This window comes from Globicephala melas, chromosome 2 (genome assembly GCF_963455315.2).
Source record: "Globicephala melas chromosome 2, mGloMel1.2, whole genome shotgun sequence".
NCBI lineage: Eukaryota > Metazoa > Chordata > Mammalia > Artiodactyla > Delphinidae > Globicephala > Globicephala melas.
This window is the reverse complement of record NC_083315.2, coordinates 148035399-148057553: the sequence shown is the minus strand read 5'-3', so window position 1 is coordinate 148057553 and position 22155 is coordinate 148035399. Positions and strand designations below refer to the sequence as shown.

General features: G+C 49.0%; 1 protein-coding gene across 7 annotated transcripts in view; it reads left to right on the top strand.

Annotated features, from left to right (window-relative positions):
• The window catches only part of DPF3 (double PHD fingers 3), a 266506-nt gene that overhangs the window by 126967 nt on the left and 117384 nt on the right, over positions 1–22155 (top strand). For all 7 annotated transcript variants that reach the window (XR_009563158.1, XR_009563157.1, XR_009563156.1 and 4 more), the window contains exons 4-5: positions 12097–12224; positions 18964–19059. Coding sequence is in view for 4 of the 7 variants with exons in the window: in XM_060294995.1 (XP_060150978.1) it covers positions 12097–12224; positions 18964–19059 (224 nt within the window). In the remaining 3 variants the exon portion in view is untranslated. The remainder of the gene's footprint in view (positions 1–12096; positions 12225–18963; positions 19060–22155) is intronic.

Sequence of the window (22155 nt, the reverse complement as noted above, 5' to 3'; positions counted from 1 at the left end):
TCTCCGCTGACTGACAGCGGAGTTCAGTGTTCTCTGCAGCTTGCACCTGGCTGCAGAGGTGCACGCAGGGTGTTTCAGGGCACAGCCATCACAACTCAGGCAACGCGAAGAGGGGCAGGAGCCTGGTGCCAGAGAGGGGCCTCCCCTGGACCGTTCCCCAAGGAATGGAGCTCTGCCCTTGCAAAGGGGAAGCTGAGCTGGCAGGAGACAAAGGTGGGTAGTGAATATCCACCAGAAGGCCCTGAAGCTGGGCAGATGTTGGGCAAAAGCCAGCTGATTAAAAAAGAGCCTTTAACTTCACTTTTTTTTTATGAATGAGGAAAAAGGGCTGGGAACAAACTTTTAACTTGTGTCTTTCTGGGTTAAATCCTCAGATAGTCTGCTTCGATCAGTTTAGCATCTTCTGACCCCAGACCTTTTGGTCCCTGTGATCTAGAGCAGATTTTATCTTTGTTTTAGAGGTTGGGAAACTGTGGCACTGAATTAGGAAGTTAATTTCTCAAGGGGCTATCAGTGGTGAAGCCAAGGAAAAGAACCCTATGGGGGAACCTGTTGGAACTGGCGCCATGTTGCTCCAGGACTCAACACGCACATTCATCCTGGTGTCTAGACCTGTAGGGCTCCCGGAATGTACCTGAGGCCTTGTAATGCCCTTCCGCTCCGGGACACTTAGGGAGCAGCCTGGCTCTTTGCCACCCTTGCCAAATTCCAAGGGTGATGGGAAGGAAGGCAGCCAGGAACAGGGTTCTGGTTCTTTCTCTTCGTTTTTTTTTTGGCAGCCACCCAGTGACTGGGCATGAATGACCGGGACAATCACCACCCTACCACATGTTGGGGGAACGTGAACAGTCAGGCAGGGCCCCTCAGGGGATGGTAGGCTAGGGTACGGCCCCAAAGCAGAGGGTGCCATAGCTGGCCAACAAGCAAGTCTCAGGGGCCCTTGGAGGGGTGCCCCCCAAGGGGGCGGTCCAGGCAGAGGCCTGAGTCCCACCTGTGAGGGCAGCGGTGGAGAGGCCTGCTTTGCCTGCCTAGGGTGCTGTCCCTGCCGCACTGAACTGCCAGGACTCTACAGATGGGAGCAGGCTGTGGCCAACTTCCCCAGCTTTTGAAAATCCTGCATCTTAATTAGTTCCCTACTGCTTTTGTACATGGCCCACATTTTAATAATCTCCGGGCTTCTTCCACCGTTTTCTCTCTGATGTTCGGCGCGATTTCTCTTCTCCTCGAGGCAGTCCCCCCGACTCCTCCAGCACCCTCCCAGCCCGGGAACAACTTACGGAACGCTGCCGATGTGCCAAGCATGTGGCCTGAGATCGATGAGCCTGTCAGCTGGCTCCCTCTGCCCCCGCCTCCCCGTCTCCCGTGTGCGCCTCACAGGGATGAGCCAGGTGGGGTGGGCAAGACTGGGGGAGGCGGGGGCAGGGACCCGTGGAGCCCCCAGCCAGGTGTGAGCCAACGGACAGCGTGACCTTCCCCTGGCCCACAGAGGAGTCTGGCTGTGTCCTTCCAAGGGGGAAGGACGCTGAGCTCCCACCCCATATGTCAGTGCTTATCTGTCTCTGCGAGGGGGTTCCTTGAGCGTGGTATGGCGGGGAGAATGGATGCCTTCAAGTGCATCAGGGGGAAATGACCAGTCATTTATCTCTTTCCTGCAGTGTCAGAGCTGCAGCCATCCATCCTGGAGGCCGGCAACAGCAGCTTTTTCACAGCTCTTGTTGGCCTCGTGAGCTGGAGAGAGGTGGGCAGGCCACTCCGGCCCCTGCTTTGTGCCCTCCTGGCAGTCTGGGGGAAGGCGCTGGGTCCGGGGGACTGGGCCTGGGCCTATGACACTGCTCGAGTCTCGCAGGGCTCTGGGAGCCTGGGCTGGCCCAGGAAATGGGCGGCAGCTGGGAGTCGGCTGGGTGGCGGCGTGCACAGCTGCTGCAGAGTTTCCATGGCTGGGTTTTTCAGTTGGACCTGGGGGAACCATGTTTAGAGTGTAGGTTGTAAGGCTGTCGCCCTGTTACGCCAGGGCCTTTTCACTTGTATCTCTCCCTGCTGGAAGGCGCACCCAATCCTTCATCTGTGTCCCCAACACCCAGCACCGGACTTGGCACATGATAGGTGGACAGCAAAGATTTATTAAAGGGATGAAGGAAAGAAAAGTGCCTGGTGTCTGTTCCCAAGCTTGAAGAACATGGCTTAGCTCTCATCATGCCCATTGCACGGATGAGGGAGATTGAGTGGGAGAGGCGGAGCCTTCGGCCACTGACCTGGCCTCCCCAACTAGCACCCAGCCTGGCCCGTGGGGCCTGTCCCAGCTTTGCCATCTTGCCTCTCTTTGGTTTTAGCCCATAGGGGCCTTCATTATGTCGAACAGCTGTGCTCTGCAGGAGACAAGCCCTCAAATAGGAATCACAAGGCCTGGGTTCAAGTCCAGACCTCTCCACCCACTGGCTGTGTGATTTTGGGCAGTCACCTAACCACTCTGGCCTTGATTCTTCATCTGAAATGCAGATCATGGCAGCTGCTCTGCTTGTTTCCCGGGGTTGTTCTGAGGGTCCAGTGGGAGGGTGGAGCTGGAGGACTTGGCACTATGATGCCACCTCCACGCAGTGCTGCTAGGTGGGCCAAGGGGGCCTCAGCCGACCCTGTTCTGTCCCCAGCATGTGCTCATTGCAGGCAGCTCACTGCCCAGCTGGAAGAGTGTGTGCTGTCTGGCCAGAATGGGAACACAGTCTGCGTTAGAGTCTTTTTTTTTTTTTTTTTTTTTGCAGTACGTGGGCCTCTCACTGTTGTGGCCTCTCCCGTTGAGGAGCACAGGCTCTGGACACGCAGGCTCAGCGGCCATGGCTCACGGGCCCAGCCGCTCCGCAGCATGTGGGATCTTCCCGGACCGGGGCACGAACCCGTGTCCCCTGCATCGGCAGGCGGACTCTCAAACACTGTGCCACCAGGGAAGCCCTGCCTTAGAGTCTCTTAAAAGCCCGAGTCTAGTATCTTCTATCCTGAGGAGAAAAGACCTGGCGTCTGGCTGTGGGATCTACCTTTCCCAGAACCACAGCTTGCCCAAGCTCACCCCTTGTGTCCCAGAACTGAGTCCTCTCGCATACATTGTCCAGAGCACAGAGGTAAACTTGGAAGGCTTCCTCTCTGTTTTACTAACGCCTGTTATCCCGTGGCGCTGGGCCAGGCCTGTCTGGCTGGGTCTTTTCTCCTGCCCTTGGCCTAGGCTGATCTGCCTTCTTCTCTGAGAACCGTTCCTCTGTGGACTTGCTCCGGTATGGCTCTGTACCTGTGCCCCTTGGCACTGGCCACCCAGCCTCCTTCACTGTGTGGGGATGCCCCCTGCTCAGGGGCTAGGGGCCTGCCCTCTGGCTGTATCTAGCAACCAGGACATAGGCACCATGAGGACAGGGCCCTCTCCTAAGCGCCGGCTCGTTGGCGGGGCTCCACACCTACTGCAGTCACTCCTAACTAGTCTCCTCACTCTGCCCTCACCTTCCTTCAGTTGACTTCACAGTGATCCTGTTAAAATATAGCCATCATCAACCTAAATGCCCACCAACAGACGGATGGCTAGAGAAGATGTGGTGCATATATATAATGGAATATTACTCAGCCATAAAAAGGAACAAAACTGGGTCATTTGTAGAGACGTGGATGGACCTAGAGACTGTCATACAGAGTGAAGGAAGTCAGAAAGAGAAAAACAAATATTGTATATTAACGCATATATGTGGAACCTAGGAAAATGTTACAGATGAACCAGTTTGCAAGGCAGCAATAGAGACACAGACATAGAGAGCAAACATACGGACACCAAGTGGGGAAAGCGGGTGGGGGGAGTAGTGGTGGTGGTGAGATGAATTGGGAGATTGGCTTGACATATATACACTAATATGTATAAAATAGATAACTAAGAAGAACCTGATGTATAAAAAAATAATAAAATAAAATTTAAAAAATATACATAGGCATCATAATGTCACCCTTTGCTTGAAACTACCAATGGCTTCAGAATTAGAAGTCAGCATTCTCGCAATGGCCTACACAGCCGTTCAGGCCCCAGAACTCTCTGAACTGGGCTCCTACCCTTTCCCTGGCTCACTGTGCTCTGGGCAGACAGGCCTCAGTTTCAGGGCCTTTGCGCGATGGCGCCTTTGCTTAGGACGTCCTTTCCTATTAGCCGCGTGGCCTCCTTCCTGCTCCTTCAGGCTCGTGCCTTCCTGGCCACATCTAAAAGTGGAACCGCCCTCCCATAACCCCCGATGCTCCAGCTTCCCCTCCTCTGCTCTGTCTCCAGAACATTGATTACCATCTGCCATACTGTGGGTCTTGCTTGTTTATGTCTTGTTTCTCCCCCACTAGAATATAACTTCTATGAGGGCAAGAATTTCTGTCTCTTGTTCACAGCTGTGTCCTTAGCACCTAGAACAGAGCCTGGTACATAGTAAGTGCTCAATAATTATTTGTAAAATGAATGAGTAGAGCAAGCCCTCTTCCACATGGTGCTGCTGTGATTTCCAAATCTGCAGCATGGGCCCCCCTGGGATCGGAGCAGCATCTCGGCCTGTGAGCTGAGTCCCGTCCTCAGCCTCCTCTGTCCTCTTAACTGCTCCAGACTTGGCTTCCTCGCTTCCATTCCCCCTGGGCCCACGCCCAGTTGCAGGGAGCTGCGTCTCACCATGTCTGATGGTCTGAGAGCGTCAGAAGGTGAGGAGTTTTGCTGAGAAGTGCAAGGAGAAGGAGACTTTAGAAGGGGAAAAGGGGGGCTCACATGAATTGAGCATCGTCCCTGTGCAGACGCTGTATATCCATTATCTCATCTGGCCCTGTAAAAACACCGGGAAGTGGGCTTTGTTGTACAGGTGAGGAGATCAAGGCCAAGTGTGCAGTGTAGGGTACAAGAGCTGAGATTTCACCCCAGACAGTTTCTTGCACTTTCCAGCAATCTGTATTCCCTTGAATCATTTCACCACTCAGTCCATTCCCACCGTCCTTCCGCTCCCTCACCTTCCTGCTAAGTTGTATTGACGTGGTCTGCTGACCAGCCCAGTGGTGAGCTTCCTTTGATAGTGTGGGTGTTTTTCTGTGTCTCGGGGTGAGGGAATGCTTATCTATGCTGCCAACCTCTGGGTGCTGCTTCCAGGGGCCCATCATTGCGTGTTGGCTTAGGGGTGAGTGGGTAGGCACAGCAGAGAGTGGGGACCACAGGGCTCTTGGGGCCATGATCAGTCCTCCTGTTGTGTGCATATCTTGGGCTTCTAAAAGAAGCAGTAACGAGGGCCTGCAGGGTGCAGCCTGGGCGATGGGTCCTCATTGTGAACCTCATCTATTTTGAGCTTTATGAATCACAAAGCAGGGAGTCAAACGTAGCCAAGAAAATGGCACCCCTGAGGAATGCACAGATGGATTCCTGGGCCTGCCACCATCTCAGGAAATCAGGGCTTTGGTCCCCTCCAATCTCTTCCTCCGTAGGGTGAGAGATAACAATACCCCTCTCCTTCCCCGTGAGCCCGAGAGTCTGTTGGGCATAAATGAAAAAATGATTCCTAAGCTTCTTGCTCCTTGGTGTAAGTTGATGTATAAACCCACGGAAATGTGATGAGATTAACTCCTCAAAATAATAAGTGGCCAGAAGAGAAAACTGCACATTTGTATTTTTAAAGAAAAACTAGCGTCAGGTGGAAAAAAAAATCTGAGCACTCATGATGTAGCAGGAGGATTGTCTGCCATTGTCTGTGGGGTTTCTACCTCCTTTGCACCATAACTCTATCTCCAGGCTCCTGCGTCAGAGAGCGCCCATGATGGATGGACGGATGGATGTGCCTTGTCAGGGTGTTTCACAACGATTTCCCCGGGGGCAGTCTGTCTGTTGGCAGAGCACAGCCTCCCCAAAGATGGTATCTCTTGCAAACTCGACAGTTAACAGACAGCTCCTCTCTTTGTATATGTCCCCAAAGAAGAACTGTCTTAATTTGTTTTTTATATGGCATATTTTATTGTAATCCATATATGACTTGCAGGTTCCCAGTCCTCCATCCTGAGGCAAAAAATGCACGAGGAGTCAGAGGCTCCGTGAGCCTGTGACATCCAAGCGTTTGCATTTTTAAATGACCTGGGATTTAATTACTCACCGTGCTCCCATGTTGCACTTTCAGCCTCGTCTTGCCTGCATCCTGTTAATGAGCTCAGTGGTTCCAACAACCCAGTGGAAGCCTTGCATTTGGTGCATTGGGTGGCAGACTTGGAGCACCTGTGTCAAAAGCCTGTGGCTTTGATCTCCACCCGAGAGGATGGCTGCCCTGTCCACAGCCCTGGGGAGAAGCCATTGCTCTTCACTGGTGACTTTTTCTTTTTTTGTTTTGCTTTTATTTGTGCTTTCCTTCCCTCCCTCCCTCCCTCCTTCCCTCCCTCCCTCCCTCCCTTCCTTCCTTCCTTCCTTCCTTCCTTCCTTCCTCCCTCCCTTCCTCCCTCCCTCCCTTCCTTCCTTCCTCCCTTCCTCCCTTCCTCCCTTCCTTCCTCCCTCCCTTCCTTCCTTCCTCCCTCCCTCCCTTCCTTCCTTCCTCCCTTCCTCCCTTCCTCCCTTCCTTCCTCCCTCCCTCCCTTCCTTCCTTCCTCCCTTCCTCCCTTCCTCCCTTCCTTCCTCCCTCCCTTCCTTCCTTCCTCCCTCCCTTCCTCCCTCCCTCCCTTCCTTCCTCCCTCCCTTCCTTCCTTCCTTCCTTCCTTCCTTCCTTCCTTCCTCCCTCCCTCCCTCCCTCCCTCCCTTCCTTCCTTCCTCCCTTCCTCCCTTCCTCCCTTCCTTCCTCCCTCCCTCCCTCCCTCCCTCCCTCCCTTCCTCCCTTCCTCCCTTCCTCCCTTCCTTCCTCCCTCCCTCCCTCCCTCCCCCCCCCCTCCCTTCCTTCCTTCCTTCCTTCCAAGACTTTCTATGCTTCAATCCTTGTTTGTCTGAGAGGTTTTTTCTTATTTGGAAACTGATTTGCTTCAGCTTGCACAGAAGCTGTCTCTGGTGTGATGGATCGTGCTGGAAGTCACCCAAGGAGTATCTCTGTTCCCAATTAGAAGTGCAGGCAGTGCTGCGTACGGGGGCCTGGGGAGGTGGCTGGCTTGGGTGACAGCTGCTGCCGCTCCGGAGAGAGTACCGATCCGTGGGTTTGTATCCATGTGTATAAAATCAGGCTAATTTAAAGATGAATTAGGTGTTTGTGTTTTAGACCATTTTCTTTTAATGTTAAGTGTTTGATGGCTCCTGTCAGGTTATGCGGTCCCCAAATTTGTGCAAGGGTCAAAATGAATACTCTTTTAAAGAATTATTAAATCTTATATCCAGATGAGCTGTATTAGAATAAAAACGAATCAATGAAATCCCTAAGGGCTCCATAGGGAGCGTGTCTAGGACATGCATTGTGCAAGAGCTTGGACCTGTTACCTTATTTTTCCTTCCCTCTGGGACCTCCTGTGGTCTGGAGCCAGAGAATGTACCCTCTGCTGCTTTGTTGGGAGGGCACTGGTTAGCCTGTCACTCTGACCTTGCAGGCTTTACCCATAGTGCTTTGAAACCAGGGTTTGCCAGGGGTCGGCTAGAATGTTGTTCTGGAATGGTGCTCAGCCGGGTATCAAGTAGACAAAACTAAGAGCATATTTAACGTCCTTCCATTTTTTAGAAGCAAAATCATAGCAAATGTTCCTTTTAATTCTGTAAACCTGTGGTGTTTAATATGGTAGCCACCAGCCACATGTGGCCATGGAATACTTGAAATGCAGCTCATCTGAATTGAGATGCACTGTAAGCGTAAAATACTCACTAGATTTCAAAGACTTGATGTGAATAAAATAATGTAAAATATCGCAATCATTTAAAAAGATTGATTACACATTGAAGTGATCATGTTTTAGATATGTTGGGTTAGATAAAATATATATTAAGATTAATTGTGCCTGTTGCTCTTTCCTTTTATTAATGTGGCTACTAAAAAGTTTTAAATTACATGAATGGCTTGCATTATATTTCTATTGGACAGCATTGCTGTGCCATTAAATCAGAATCATTCAAACTTCGATAATAATAGCATGTAACATTTTTAGGACACTTAGAACATCCCGGGCTCTTTACTATATGATCTAATTTTGAATCTTGTTTTGAATTGAAAAAAAGCAAAGCCAAAATTGGTAAGCCTCCTTTTCCACTCTGTTTCTCACGCTAGCTTTTGTGGGAATCTTTTCAGAGTTTCTTTATGCAGTGTAGTACCATGTTTAATTCTCACACCAACACTATGAAATAGATACGACGATCATCCCCATTTAACATATAAGGAAACAGACTTAGAGGTTTAGGTAACCAGCCCGTGGTCCCTTGGCTAATACATGGCAAGGCCAGGGTTTGACTCCAGGAGTTTCTGAAAGCAGAACTTCTATGAGCCAATTAAATATTTTGGTAATTAGGCAAGGATAATGCCACTAAATTTCTCTGTGACCCTGGGAAAGTCTCTGTGTCTTTCTGTGCTCTACTTTCCTCGTTAAGTGATTGGACTCCAGATGCTGTTGGGGGTCCCTTCTAGCTCTTCGAGTGTAGGAGAGCCCATTTCACTCTTCCCATTTTGCTTCTCTTCCCCCTCGTGCTTCTGACCCTGTGCCCATCTCAGAGGATCAGAGGACCAGAGGACCAACAGGGTAGACTGAATGATGGGAAAGCAGGATGGAGGAATGGTTAGCAGGGGAGGAAGAAGAAGCAGTAGGGCGAACAGCATGAGGGAGTTTACCAGCGATGGACAGCTCAGTACCGTTGTGCGGAGTGAACACCCCATGGGGATGTTGGCATAGAACAGAGCCCAGGACCTTGACACAGACCTGCCCTCAGCCTCAGCAAAGGTCTGCCTTTTATCTCGAAATATGAAAACTGTGGAGGTGGTCTAGGAGGGCAGTGAACATGCACAAAGGTTTGGGAAACGACTTTTCAGGGAAGGACCAGATCGAGGCAAGGTGAAGTCCGTATAGCGTAGAGATTAGGTGAATGGGTTCTGAGGCAGGTTGGGATCAAGGCTGGACTTTGCCCCTTACCAGGTGTCTGATACTGAGCAAGTTTAAGCCTCCCTAAGCTGCAGCATCCTCATCTGTGAAATGGGATGATAACTGTGCTCAGCACTTGGGCGGCGGTGGGGATTAAGTGATACGTAGCAATAACAGCTGACACATTTTGAATGTTTCCTATGTGCCAGGCACTCCGCGTGTACACAAACGTATCAGTGCTTGTTGGGACTCAGCCTGAGCCTGCAAACTTCTAATAAGAATACAATGAGTGGGGCTCTTGTCACGATCTTAACCGTGTCTAGGAAAGAAGATCCTTTGGCTGCATTCTTGTCCTGCTGTGTGGCTTTCAGTGAAGTTACTTAACTTTTCTGAGGCTCAGGTGACTCATTTATAAAATGAGATGATAGGACTTCCCTGGTGGTCCAGTGGTTAAGACTCCATGTTCCCAATGCAGGGGGCAAGGGTTCGATCCCTGGTTGGGGAACTAAGATTCCACATGCTGCAGGGTGAGGCCAAAATAAAAAAATAAGAAAAAGAAAGTGAGATGATTAAAGCAGATGATTTGTAAGGCCTTTTCAGCTCTAAAATACTGTGCAATTCTGGAAATAGGATTTATTTAGTGTTGAGAAGGCTAAGGGGGATACTAAAATATGAACTTCATAAATAAAAATATATATATGATGATTATAAATCTGAGGGATGGTGAACAGCTGTTCTCTTTTGGCTGAGGACAGGACATGAGGCAACATATTTTAATTGTTTTAGATTAATCATTTGGAAGCCTTTTGTGACTTGGGAGAAAGACTAATATGTCATTGGAGCAGGCTCTGGAGCTGCACACTCTGAACTCACCAAAGCAGACAGTTGGCTATTTTTCTGTGTGATGTAACTTCACCACACAGCCCTTCCTTGACCCCCGATCTAAAGTAGACACCCCCCCACACACACACTGTATTCTTTCTTCACATTTCACCCTGTTGCTTTTCTCTGTAGCACTTATGACATTTTGTAAGTGCATATTTATTTTTACTTAGCATTTAATGTCTATTGTTTTAAAATTTTATTTAATTTATTTTTTATACAGCAGGTTCTTATTAGCTATCCATTTTATACATATTAGTGTATATATGTCCATCCCAATCTCCCAATTCTGTCTCTTTAGATTGTCAACCATCTAAAGCCGGGTTGGTCGCTATTTGGTTCACCTACTATGTACCTAGTTCTAACATGGTGGTCATCACATAGCAGGTGCTCAGTAAATATTTGTTGAATGAATAAGTGGGTGAATGAGTTTCAGAGGTGGTTGATTTGGGGGTAGTACTTCTTGATGGAGGTGGATCCTCTGCTTGCCTTTTTTGGTAAGGAAATCCCAAAGACCTTGTCTTTCAAGGGACTTTAGATACTGTTTCTCCTTCCCACCATCATCTCCTGGGGGCTGGTCATGCATGGGTGTGAGTTTCTTCAGTTTTAATGGGCTGCCTGAGCACCCTTTCTTATGGGCTGGCCAGCCTGCATCTGGCTCTGGTGGAGGAGATAGAAGGGGAATGTGGAGCTCCATTTGAATAAAGGCCAGTGGAACGTGGGTTGGTTGTGCTTGTTATTTCTGTCTGTTCCCCCAGAACAGCCTTTTGCCCTTCTTTATGCTGCCCTGTGCCCCAGGAAGCTGACCTCAATGGCTGTATCAGTGAGGCTCCCTTACCCTCTGGCTTCTGGTTGAGCTTGGCCAGTGGGAGGGCAAAGCAGGAAGACAGGGCAAGGAGAGAGAGGTTGGGTGTGTCGTACCCGGGTTCTCTGGCCCGAGAGCTCTCCATGGCTCTCTCCAGGTCTTGCAAACACACTCTTTCTATCCCCCAGGGATAGCAGGGCTCATGACCCCCCACTGTTAACTGCCCTGGTGCTTCCCCATTCCTTGTCCCCTAATTCCTGTCCACACCTCTGTAAACTCCATGCAGATGGGCCATTCGTTCCCCTGACCGTTTGCTCCGGCACCACCCCCTCATGGTCTTGCACCCATCTTACCTGATACACGGTAGGGACTACGCATCTAATCGCAGGGGGTATGAAGTGCAGGGTCCGGGGAGAGGTTGGAGGAATATTTTGTAGTAAATCTGAGTATGATCGCCTGTACATGAGGTTTCTGTTTTTAATGAAAAAAACAGAAAAAAAAAATACCCCAAAACAAACCAAGAAACCCTCAGCCACCCTCCTTTGGGTTAGGAGTTGAAGAATTCTTGAGAAAGGGGTTCAGTTTCTCTCTCCGATTTCTCTCATGGGCAGGGCCGGCACTGGCTGCCACTGCTCAGGTGGCCCCATGATCTCAAGCCCCACGAAGCCAATCAGACTCTGATGTCTTCAGAACAGACGCCCCAGTGTGCGGGCACTGCAGCTCCCAGCTGCTGATCAGGGGCCTGTTAGGCATCTGCTCTCGTTCTTTTTCTTCACTGGGCTTCAGAGGCCTTTACTTCCCTGGTGAGTTGATAAGAACAGCCTCTCTGAGGTTGAAATAGCTTTTCATGGAGCAGACTGGAGCTGGGCAGCCAGCATGGCCGGGGGGAGGTCACGGAGTTGGCAGACAAGAGTTGGCATAGAGGGAGAAGATAATAAAACTTGAGGCCGACATTGGTGCACCGCTTTAGAGTTTTCAAAGCGCTTGAATGCAAAGGGACACATTTATGCTCCACAAAATGGCCTGGTGGGGTGCTGGGCATTGTCGCCCTCACTTTGTAGACGTGCAAAAGGGCTCGGGGATCCTTGAGCGCCTCGCCCAAAGTCACGGAGCCGGAGGGTGGCAGAAGCAGGACAGAGACGCAGGCCGTCTGACCCCGTGTGCTTCTGGCGCCCCTTCTGCCCTGTCTCCGCCGTCTCTGAGGGAGCAGGCAGGGCTGGGCTCTGGCTCTGGGACTGTGAACTGGAGATGGAAACGCTGAACTCCAGTGTTCCTGTTCGTCCCGGAGGAGAGATTGCAGGCATCTTGAATCCTTGCCGGGGGCTGCGGTTCCCGCATGCCCCCAAGGGCCACCCTTCCTTTCCCTCCTGTCTCTCCTGTTTCCAGTGGCCTGACACTGCTTTTCTGTCCTTGTTTTTCAGAAGTGGAGCTGCCTCTGAAGAAAGATGGGTTCACCTCAGAAAGCACCACCCTGGAAGCCTTGCTCCGTGGCGAGGGGATCGAGAAGAAGGTGGACACCAGGGAGGAGGAAAACATCCAGGAAATACAGGTATTTCTGTGCTTGCGGGACGGGTTGGGGGTGGCCCCCAAGCATCACCGTCGTGCTTCCGGAACTCCAGCCCCAGCTCTGGTCATTCTCTCAAGGGCCAGGGCTGCGTCTCAACTTCCCACCACAACTGGGAAGCTGGCCTTGGTCTCCCTGTTAGTCCACTCAAAACGTAGTTTTGGAGCCTACTGTGCGCCAGGCACCGTGCGAGGTCCTGGGGACACAGTGGTGAGTGAAACTGACCACATCCTCTTTCCCGCCCCCCGGGAGCCAGCAGCCACAGCCCAGGCTTGGAAAGCTCGGTTGTCTGGGGCCACCAGCCCCGCAGGGATCCCCACCGCACCCCTGCCTCACACACACCCTCATCAGCTCTAGTTCACCGGCTGTCTTGTCCTTCCCCAGCACCACCCACCTGTCCTTCAAGGCCAGTTTAGAAGTCATCCCCCAGGCAGGTTGGTGGCTTCCATCCCCATGTGTTCACCACCCTCTGTGCACAGCATGGCTAAGGCTGCCACCACGCAGGGTCACCACGCAGGATTACAATGGTGTGCTCTGATGGTGTCTTATTTATGTGTCTTGAGCCCCCATTGTTGAATCCAATGGTTGGCACAGAAGCTCGTAATATTAATGAATACAAATATGAAATCATAGTTTTTAATAATTAAACATAATGAAATTATTAAAATTAAATTACATTAATACTTTATATTAAAATTATATATTTTATGTTATACATATGTTATACGATTACATATTTATTAATTTTATATCCAATCTAATATTTGCATATTAATTTATTAACATTGTAATTAAATGACTACCAGTAAAATGTTTGGTTTGCTTCGTCAGTACCACAGTGTGTGGGTTCCGTCGAGTCAGAGACCGTACCTTCGTGTTCACTGTTGTACCCTCAGGGCCTTGCACGTGCTCAGCAGAGTCTGGTCTCAATAAAGGTGTTGAATGAGTCAGTGAACGTGGCCTCCTTCTCTGCCATTCCTGCGTTCAGATGAATGGTCCAGTCTTTTCCGTTTGGTTGTCACAACATGGCTTATATTTGTTCCCTCCTCTACTTGTCAGACCTACAGCCCTAGTAAAGATCCTTATTGACTGAAACCTTTATATGCCTGACACACCTTGGAGTTGTCTTCGACCCCTGTCTTTCTCTCACACCCAATATCCATTCATCAGGAATCCTGTCCACTGTGCCTCAACACAAATCCAGAGCGTGGCCCCTTCTCACCACATCCACCGCTGCTGCCCTGGTCCGAGGCACTCACATCTCCTGTCTGAACGGTTGCAGTTGCTTTCTAAGTAGTCCCCTGCTCATGGCTGAGAGGGAGCTCAGACCCTGCACTGGCCCCTGTTCTCCCGAGAAGAAGCCGCGGCCCTCTCCCCTCTCTCTGACTCGCTGCTTCCTCTCTTCCTGGCTGACTCAGCTCCAGGCGCACCGACCCTCGGCTACTCACGTACACACCAGGTGCGCTCCACCTCCGGCTGTGCTCTGGCTGCTTCCTCTGCCTCACGGCCCTCTCCCCATATGCTGGGCTCTCACCCTCACCTTCTTCCAAGTTTTGGTTCCTGTCTCTTCTTCTCTGTGAAGTTTACCCTGACCACTGAATGTAATACCACATCCTGTGCCCTCTCTGCCCCGCAGCACTCCCGATTCTCTTACTCTGCTTTCCTTTTCTTTTTCTTTTTCCCCATAGGTTTTACCAGCATCTAACATACTTTATAATTTACTGATTTATGATGCTATTGTTTATTTTCTGTTTTCTTCTAGTAGGATGTAAACTCCTCAAGGGCAGGAATCTTTGTCTCTCTTGCTTGCACCCCTTTGTATCTCAAGACCTAAACAGTGCCTGCACATAGTAGGTGCACAGTAAACATTTATTGCGTGGATGCACGAGTGAACAGATTCCTGTGAGTTGCCCGTCTCCAGTCTGTCCCCTCTCCATCATGTCCGACTTTGATAGCTGACCTTTCATCCCAAAACACAATGCTGCTTGTGCCATGCCCTTGTTTAAAAAACTTGGCTAAAACACTTTTGTTTCTCGCTAAATGAATCTAAAGTGATGAGTGTGATCTTCTTGGGCCTCCTCTCTCCGCTCCTAACCTAGTTTTCAGGCTTATTTCCCACGATTCCTTTACTCCCTCTGTTCTCCAGCCTCCTTCCCTCCGTGCCTCTGGTCATGCTGTGCCCTTTATCTGGCATGCCTTTTCTTCCATCACCACGTGTACAAATTCCACCCACCTATTAGGCTCAGCCCTGATACCACCTTCCCCATGAAGCCTTTCTTGATCACCCCCCACCCCCTAGTTCTCTTTTTACCGCTGGCATTTAGGGCACCTAGTACTTTCTTTTTCTTCTTCTTCTTCTTTTTTTTTTTTTGCTATTCATGTATTATCCCCCATTTTTGGACTTTTAGATCTTTGAAGTCACCGTCTGTCCCATCTGTATTGCCTGTTAAGAGTATTTTTGCTCAGTTGGGGTAATTTGACCGAGTCAATGAGTGGGACAGAACCATTGCCCAGAAGCCTTGATGCTCTAGAGAGAGGCAGCCCTTTCCTTTTCGAGCGGGCAGTGGGTTCGAGTCCTTCTCAGGCAGCATTGGGCCAGTATACGGGTCGTCATTGTCGAATCATCATCATCACCATCCTCCCCGATGTAACCAGAATGTCTACTATATGCAAAGCATGGGCCTACGACCTGCTGTGCTAAGAACTGAAACCAGGACCAAAAGCCAGAAGAGTTTACGTTTTTATTGGCTTTGATTATTAAAATAAAGTGCACATGTAACAAATGGACTGTTTTGTTCATTTTTCCATTCATTCCATCAAAGTTTATTGAGTGCCTCCTCTGAGCAGGCATTGTGCTGGGCTCTGGGGTAACAGGGAAACCAAGAGAGACCTGTCCCCTCTGCTCATACTTATTTTGTAGCATGACATACAGACAGAAAGCAAGTAAACAAACAAGTAAAGTAACTGCATTTCAGGATAAATGCCATGAAAAGAACAGAGTGTGAAGGCTCAGCATAAGAGGAGGGACGGATTCTAGGTAGCATCCTAGGGGAGACAAGGGCTATACCCCGGTCCTGTGAGATGAGAAGGAGCCAGTAAAGTGAGGAACCTGGGAAGGGCTTTCTGGGCAGAGGAACAGTGCTCTTGAAGGCATCGCGATAGTTCTGAGCTCGTTGTGTGCAAAGAACAGAGGCTGGTGTGGCTGGAGCAGGGTGCCAGGGAGAGAAGGGCCGGGGAGGCACTTGGAGAGGTGGGCAGGGCCAGACCTGCAGGAGGCTCTTGGATTCATGGGACGTGAAAAAGGAAGCCATTTGGAGGATTTTAACCAGGGCAGTGAATTTGTGTTTCCTTAAGACCCCTGTGGATGCTGCATGGAAAGGAGACTGGATGCAGGGCCAGCAGTGCAAGGAGGGAAATAGCAGAATTTTGCACTCTTCCAGCTGGAGATAATGGTATCTTTAAAGAGGAATTCCTCTGATACACACACAATTTAAAAAAAAAAAAAAAAAGAGGAATTCCTTCTTTTTTAAAAAAGCACAACCACAAATGATCATTATCATCACCGTAAAGACTGGTTAGAGTAACAGGGAGCAAAGTTGTTTTAAAATGTGTTTATTTTCCAGATAATGTCCTTGGACAGGGAATGCAAGTGTGTCACGGGGGATGAGCTGCATCTCTAGTTGGACACCCCTGCCCTTCATTCCTAATACAGGATGCTCCCTCTGCTTCCTGAGCCCTGAATACGGGCTTTGTTTGTTAGGAACTCCTGGCTTCTCCCAAGTTGTGTAGAGAGGCTTCTGGTGTCAGGGCCACGTCGCAGGAAATGCAGAAACACAGGAAATGCAGAAACACAGGAAATGCTGCTGTCACATGTGAGGCCTGGGGCTCGGACCAGAGGTTCTAGAGACACAGGGAAGCCAGTGAGAAGAGGGAGGGAGAAGTCAATTTTCTCCAGGATGTTGAAGCTGTGCGGCACATCTAGGGACTAGTGCCTGCACAGTTTTCACCTTTACCAGCTTTCACCTTCCAACCCAGAGTCCATACTGTGGGTACTAAATACCTTCATAATAAAAAATGAGAGTGGCATCAGAACTGCACTGAGATGCCAGAGGCAATGATCTTTAAATTCGAGGCACTTGGAACTTACCATGATTAAATGACTTCAACACCCAGAGAGTTTGCAAGATGGCTACACAAACAGCAACAGTTGTTGTAAGAACGACACCTTGTATTTATGCTACATCTTTTCACCAAAGGCTGCAGAGCATCTGACTTGTCATTGTCTCACTAGTGTTCCCCCCTACGGTTCAGGAAGCCAAGGCGCAGGAAGGCTAGGACTTGCTGTGGACCCGGGCCAGCGTTTCCTAGCTGTGGGCCAGAGGTTGTGTCTGGCAGATGCTGTTGCTTCTCTGTTAGGTGGCGAAGGTTGACCCAGAGAGCCTAAGCGCTATCAGCTGATGGCTTCCCATATAAACCTGGTGGAGAAGCCAGAGAAGAATTTACTAGACCTATTTTGAGTTCTTTGGGAGGATTTGGCGATTAGCAATATCCTGATCCCTGCGATGGGAATGGAACTCTCTGACAAGAAGGCAATGGGAGAAGGTCACTGGAAACTCACCCCTGGGCTTCCTGCTTTGAGGACAGGCCCAGGGCATTGTCCAGGAGGCCACTGGAACCGTGATGGTGATACCAGAAGTCACTACCATGCATGCTGCTTTCTAAGTCTTTTTAAAAAAAATTATTTAGCAGCATGAATGGTTTTTCTTTTTCAATTTTATTAATTTTTATTTTTTGTCTGTGTTGGGTCTTCATTGTTGTGCATGGGCTTTCTCTAGTTGCTGTGATCAGGGGCTACTCTTTGTTGCAGGGTGCGGGCTTATCATTGCAGTGGCTTTTCTTTTTGCAGAGCACAGGCTGTAGGCGCACGGGCTTCAGTAGCTGTGGCACGTGGGCTCAGTAGTTGTGGCTCGTGGGCTCTAGAGCGCAGGCTTAGTAGTTGTGGCGCACAGGCTTAGTTGCTCTGTGGCATGTGGGATCTTCCCGGACCAGGGCTCATGTTCCCTGCATTGGCAGGCGGATTCTTAACTACTGCGCCACGAGGGAAGTCCCACTTTCTAAGTCTTTTCATAGCTCGTGTGATTGTCACACTATTACCGCAAGGATAGGTGGATGCTGTTGTCCTGTATAACTTGGTGCCCACCCACCTTTCTAGCTTCATCTTAGGCCAGTCTCTTCCTGAGCCACTGAGCTCTGGTCACATTGGCCTCTTCATGCTCTCTAGACAAGCCATATTCCCCTCCCTGCTTCAGGGAGTTTGCTCATGCTGTTGCCTTTGAGTAGAATACTTTCCCTCCTCTCCTCCCTTGGGTCCCTGTTCCCAAGGTTAGTCTCTGTCCATCCTTTACATCTAAACTTCCTTAGTTCACTTCCACAGGTAAGCCTTACCTGACCTCAGATTAGGAAAGGTCCCTTCTAACAACCTCTCATAGCACCTTGAACTTGACTGTCACTGTTTTCATAGCAGTTGTAATTATATGGTTATGTATGTTGATTGAATCTGTCCTTCCTTCATTAGACTGTAGAGTCCACTTGGGGCCAGGACTGTAGCCATTTTTTGGCTTATCTAGCACAGTACCTGCCATGTAGTCAGCCTTAGACAAATGTTTGTTGATTGAATGAATGAGTTCCTATTTTATAATTGGGGAAACTGAGGCACAAAGCGATGATGACTCACCCAAGGTCACACAGTGAGCTTATAAAGAAGCCCCCAGGGCTCCTGACATGGAATCCATGGGCTCCCCTTCCCCTTATCCCACTTCTACTCTGGGGGGCTGGGTCCTCTGCCACAGTCTCTCATCCCTCCCTTAAACCTAGAGATACGCACCTTACCTCCCCTTTCCTCCCCTACGCCAAAGCAAGTGAGGTGCTCAGGTCCTATAGGAAATACTGCAATATGCCGTGGAATTCTCAGACACAAGGGCTGAGAGAGAAATGGGAAACTCTGAGCTGATGAACCTGACCTTGCTTTGGTCATGGATTCTGCTATCTGATCTTGAGCAGTCAAAACTATTTTCAGCCTCAGTTTATTTACCTGTAAAATGGAAATTGGATTCTCTGCTGCAGTGTGACTCACGGGGCTGTTGGAGAGAGAGAATTAAAGTTATGATCTTTAAGCTCCATTACAAGTAATGTGCTGTAACGAAAATCCATTACTCTTAAAAAAATAACAATGGAAGATTATGAATAACACATTCATGTCAAATTCTGTTCAGATGGACAGGAAGTTACTTGCTTTCATCAAACAGGGCAAGATTCCAGAATGCCAGGGAAAGGAGAAACATATTTTCATATATTTGAGGTGGCCCTTTAGGAACAAAAGGAAAATTACATGAAAGTAAGTTTTGACCAGACATCTTGGGCCCACATAGAAGGGTACCCCTACCAGAGTATTCTCTTTTTAGAAAACATTTCTTGGGCAAAAAGAGTTGAAAAAGTCGGTGTTCTAGGAGGAGTTGGCTGGACGGGTCCCAGGAGAGAGAGTTGGTACCGCCAAGAGCTCCAGTTCCTGGCCAGCATTTTGGAGGCCTAGCTTCCCAAGCCATGGAAGCATCTTCACTGTGTTAAAAAAAAAACACACCAAAACAGAACACCCTCCGAATTACCCTCTGATGGTTTTCTCCTTTGCATTTTATTTCTCAACGCTTCTCTTTTCTTGTCATTTCAGAGGGTTTTGGAAAATGATGAAAATGTAGAAGAAGGAAATGAAGAAGAGGATTTAGAAGAAGATATTCCCAAGCGGAAGAATCGGACCAGAGGACGGGTAAGCCGTGAAGGGAGGAAAGAGATCAGGGAGGCCGGGGCCTGGCAAACAACTGGTCCCTAGATTCAAAATCCCACTGCAGCTAGATAGAGGGTGTATCCATGGTCTTCCTTGCAGGACACCCAGAGAGGAAACCTCCAGAAGAATTCTGGTTCTCAGGTGATAGCCTGCAAGAGTTTAGAGCTGGCAAGAGGGAGAGAAGAGGCAGACGGTGCCCCGAGGGGATGGTGAGGGTCTGGGGAAGGTGGAGGTTGAGGTGTGGGTGAAGGTGGAGGATGAGGGGAATGTGACCGCTGTCCCCATTCCTCAGTCATAGAATAAGGCGGAAAGTGTCCTGTCCCTGGGGCTGCCCCAGAATGACAGGGTCAGGACACCTGCTTTGGGGTACGTTTCACTAGGCAGAGAGTGGGAGCAAACTGGGAAAGCATGGGGGCCGCAGCTGATGGTTCCCAAGCCAGTGTGGCGGGGGCTTTGGAGGCGTGTGGGCCTGGAATGTGACAAGAAAAGGCCAGAAGCCTGGGGAATGGCAGAGGGGAAATCCGTGGTGGAAGGAATAAAAGTATGAGGGTGACTCTTAAGGGGAGGGAGCGAAACCTGAGCGGTGCTCTCTGGCATTCGGGGTGGTCCTCCAGAGTCCTCATGTTCAAGCCCAGAGGGGTTTTCTGGGATTACCTTCAGGGCTCTGCAGGAGTATCTGACAATAGCCAGATGCAGCGGGACCTGCGGGGATGAACTGCTGCTTCCCATCTGGAGAATTAACTCTCTGAGGCCTGTCTGGCTCCTTCAGGCTCTAGGCGGGATGCTTACCCCTCCTGTGGATTAGGGGCTAGTCCTGGATGCCCTCTGAGCTTGGGTCCAGTGAGAATTATGGCAAGCCTCTCTTCCCGTGGTTCTTGCGTCTGAGTACACATCAGAAACACCACAAGAGCCTATCGAAATGCAAATTTGCAGGACCCACTCCCGGGAGTTCTGATTTAGGAAGTCTGGGGTAGGGCCTGGAGAGCTGTATTATAAGCAAGTTCCTAGGTGACTGGTGCAAGGGGCCTAGCAGTGCCCATGCTGAGCTGAGATGCTCCGACTTGGACAGGAGCTGGAATTTCTCAGTCCGGACAGGGTGGTCCTCTGATGCTGCACACCTTATAGAGTCACAACTCAGCTTCAGCCACGATCAATGTTTTGACACTCTTGTTTAATCTTTTCTTTACTCTCACTTTTGGTTGGTTTGTATGTTTGTGGGGTTTGTGTGTGTGTGCGGAATATTTGAATGCAAGCCCCTAGACATTTTTTCATTTAACCCGTACATACCTCAATGTATATCTCTAACAGGTATCATTATCATACCCAATAAAAATAACGATTCTAACATCTACTATCCAGTCCCTGATCCTTTCCCCCTGATTTTCTCAAAAATGCCTTTTTATAGTTGGTTTGTTTGAAACTTAGGTCTCTTGTATTCTATAACATTCTTCTTCCTTGCTACTCCCTACCACATACATATTTTTTTTTTCTCCATGCCATTTATTTGTTGAAGAACTTGGCTGGTTGGTCTTGTGGAATTTCTCATATTCTAGATGTGGCAGACTGGTGGTGTTTAACGTGTCCCTCAGTCCTCTTTATCTCCTGAAAACTGGTGGTCTGATGAGAGACTGATTAGATTCGGGATAGTTGTGCGTGTGTGTAAGTATTTTTTGGTCAGGCTAGACTCTCTCTTAGGTGTGAGGTGTGCTTCTTATTGCTTCACATCTGGAGGTGTATGCTGTCCACTCGTTCTGCTTTCAGTGGTGGTAAAAATGATCAGTGGATTTGGGTGTTGTCAGCCAGATCTCTCCTTAGAAAGTGCCCCATCACCTTTTCACCTAATCATCTTAGTGGCCCCTGATGAACTTGCCTGGACCCATGCCTTCTTGGGAGGTTACAAAATAATGGATATCTTACTCCATTCTAAAGGAGGCTTTAGAATGTGGAGTTCCTGGGCCTTTTGTGAACTCCAGTTGCTGTGTACCTCCAGGCCTGCTTCCAACCCTTGTCTCAGCCCAAACCAAACTTACTCGAGTAGGTGATGGAGAATGGTCGTCTTTACATCTTCTCCACTCCCAACTGAAATCTAGGCGTTGAACTTGTAGTTGGCAAATACGAATTGGGTGTCTTCTCTGTAAGAACACCGGCAGAAGCAGCAGCAACAGCCATTTGTACTTACTGTACACTTCCTATACATCAGGCAGTGTGATGAGCTCTTCACAATAAGAGCTACGTTACTGGACTACACCACAGTGCATCATAAACACAACAGGTCGATAGCGATATCATAAACACGATATCGATAGTGACGATAGGTCCTTTATACTGCATTCTCTATTTCTGCACTGTTCTTTACAGCAGCCACTGGCCACATGTGGGTGGCTACCAAGCACTTGACATGTTGCTAATTCAAATTGAAATGTGGTGTAGGTGTAAAATATTCACCATATTTCAAAGATATAGTAGGAAAAGAACGGTGAACACTTCATTAATATTTTTATACTGATGACATATTGAAATGGTAATACTTTGGATAGATTGGATTAAATAAAATGTATTACTAAAATTAATTGCATCTGTTTCTGTTTTTACTCTTTTTTAAAAACGTGGCTACTGGAAAATTTAAAATGACACGTGACCCCCATTATATTTCTGTTGGACAGCACTGCTTCTTTCATTCCCATACGTGGGTATTATTACTCCTAGAGAGGTTAAGGAACTTGTTCAAGGACATCCAACCTAGTAAGGAAGAAGCTAGGACTTGAACACAGGTCTGTGCTTTTTCTACTGGGTCACATGTGGCCCAGTGCCCAGCATGTGACCACTGACTATTTTGTTGAATGAATGATTGAATGATGGAAAAAGAACAGAAAGTCATATTTCAGATTTATGGGAGTTGAGCAAAGCCCTGAACACAGCGAGGGGGCTGGATGGGGCCTAGACTAGCTCTGGGCCCACCCGAGGCTGGCTAAGGGGCAGTCAAACGGCTCTCCATTGTGCAGTGACATTGTAGACATCCATGGTGGGAGCTGTGGGAGGACCTGGAAAGTGCAGGTGAGCCTACCTGTGCTGGAATAA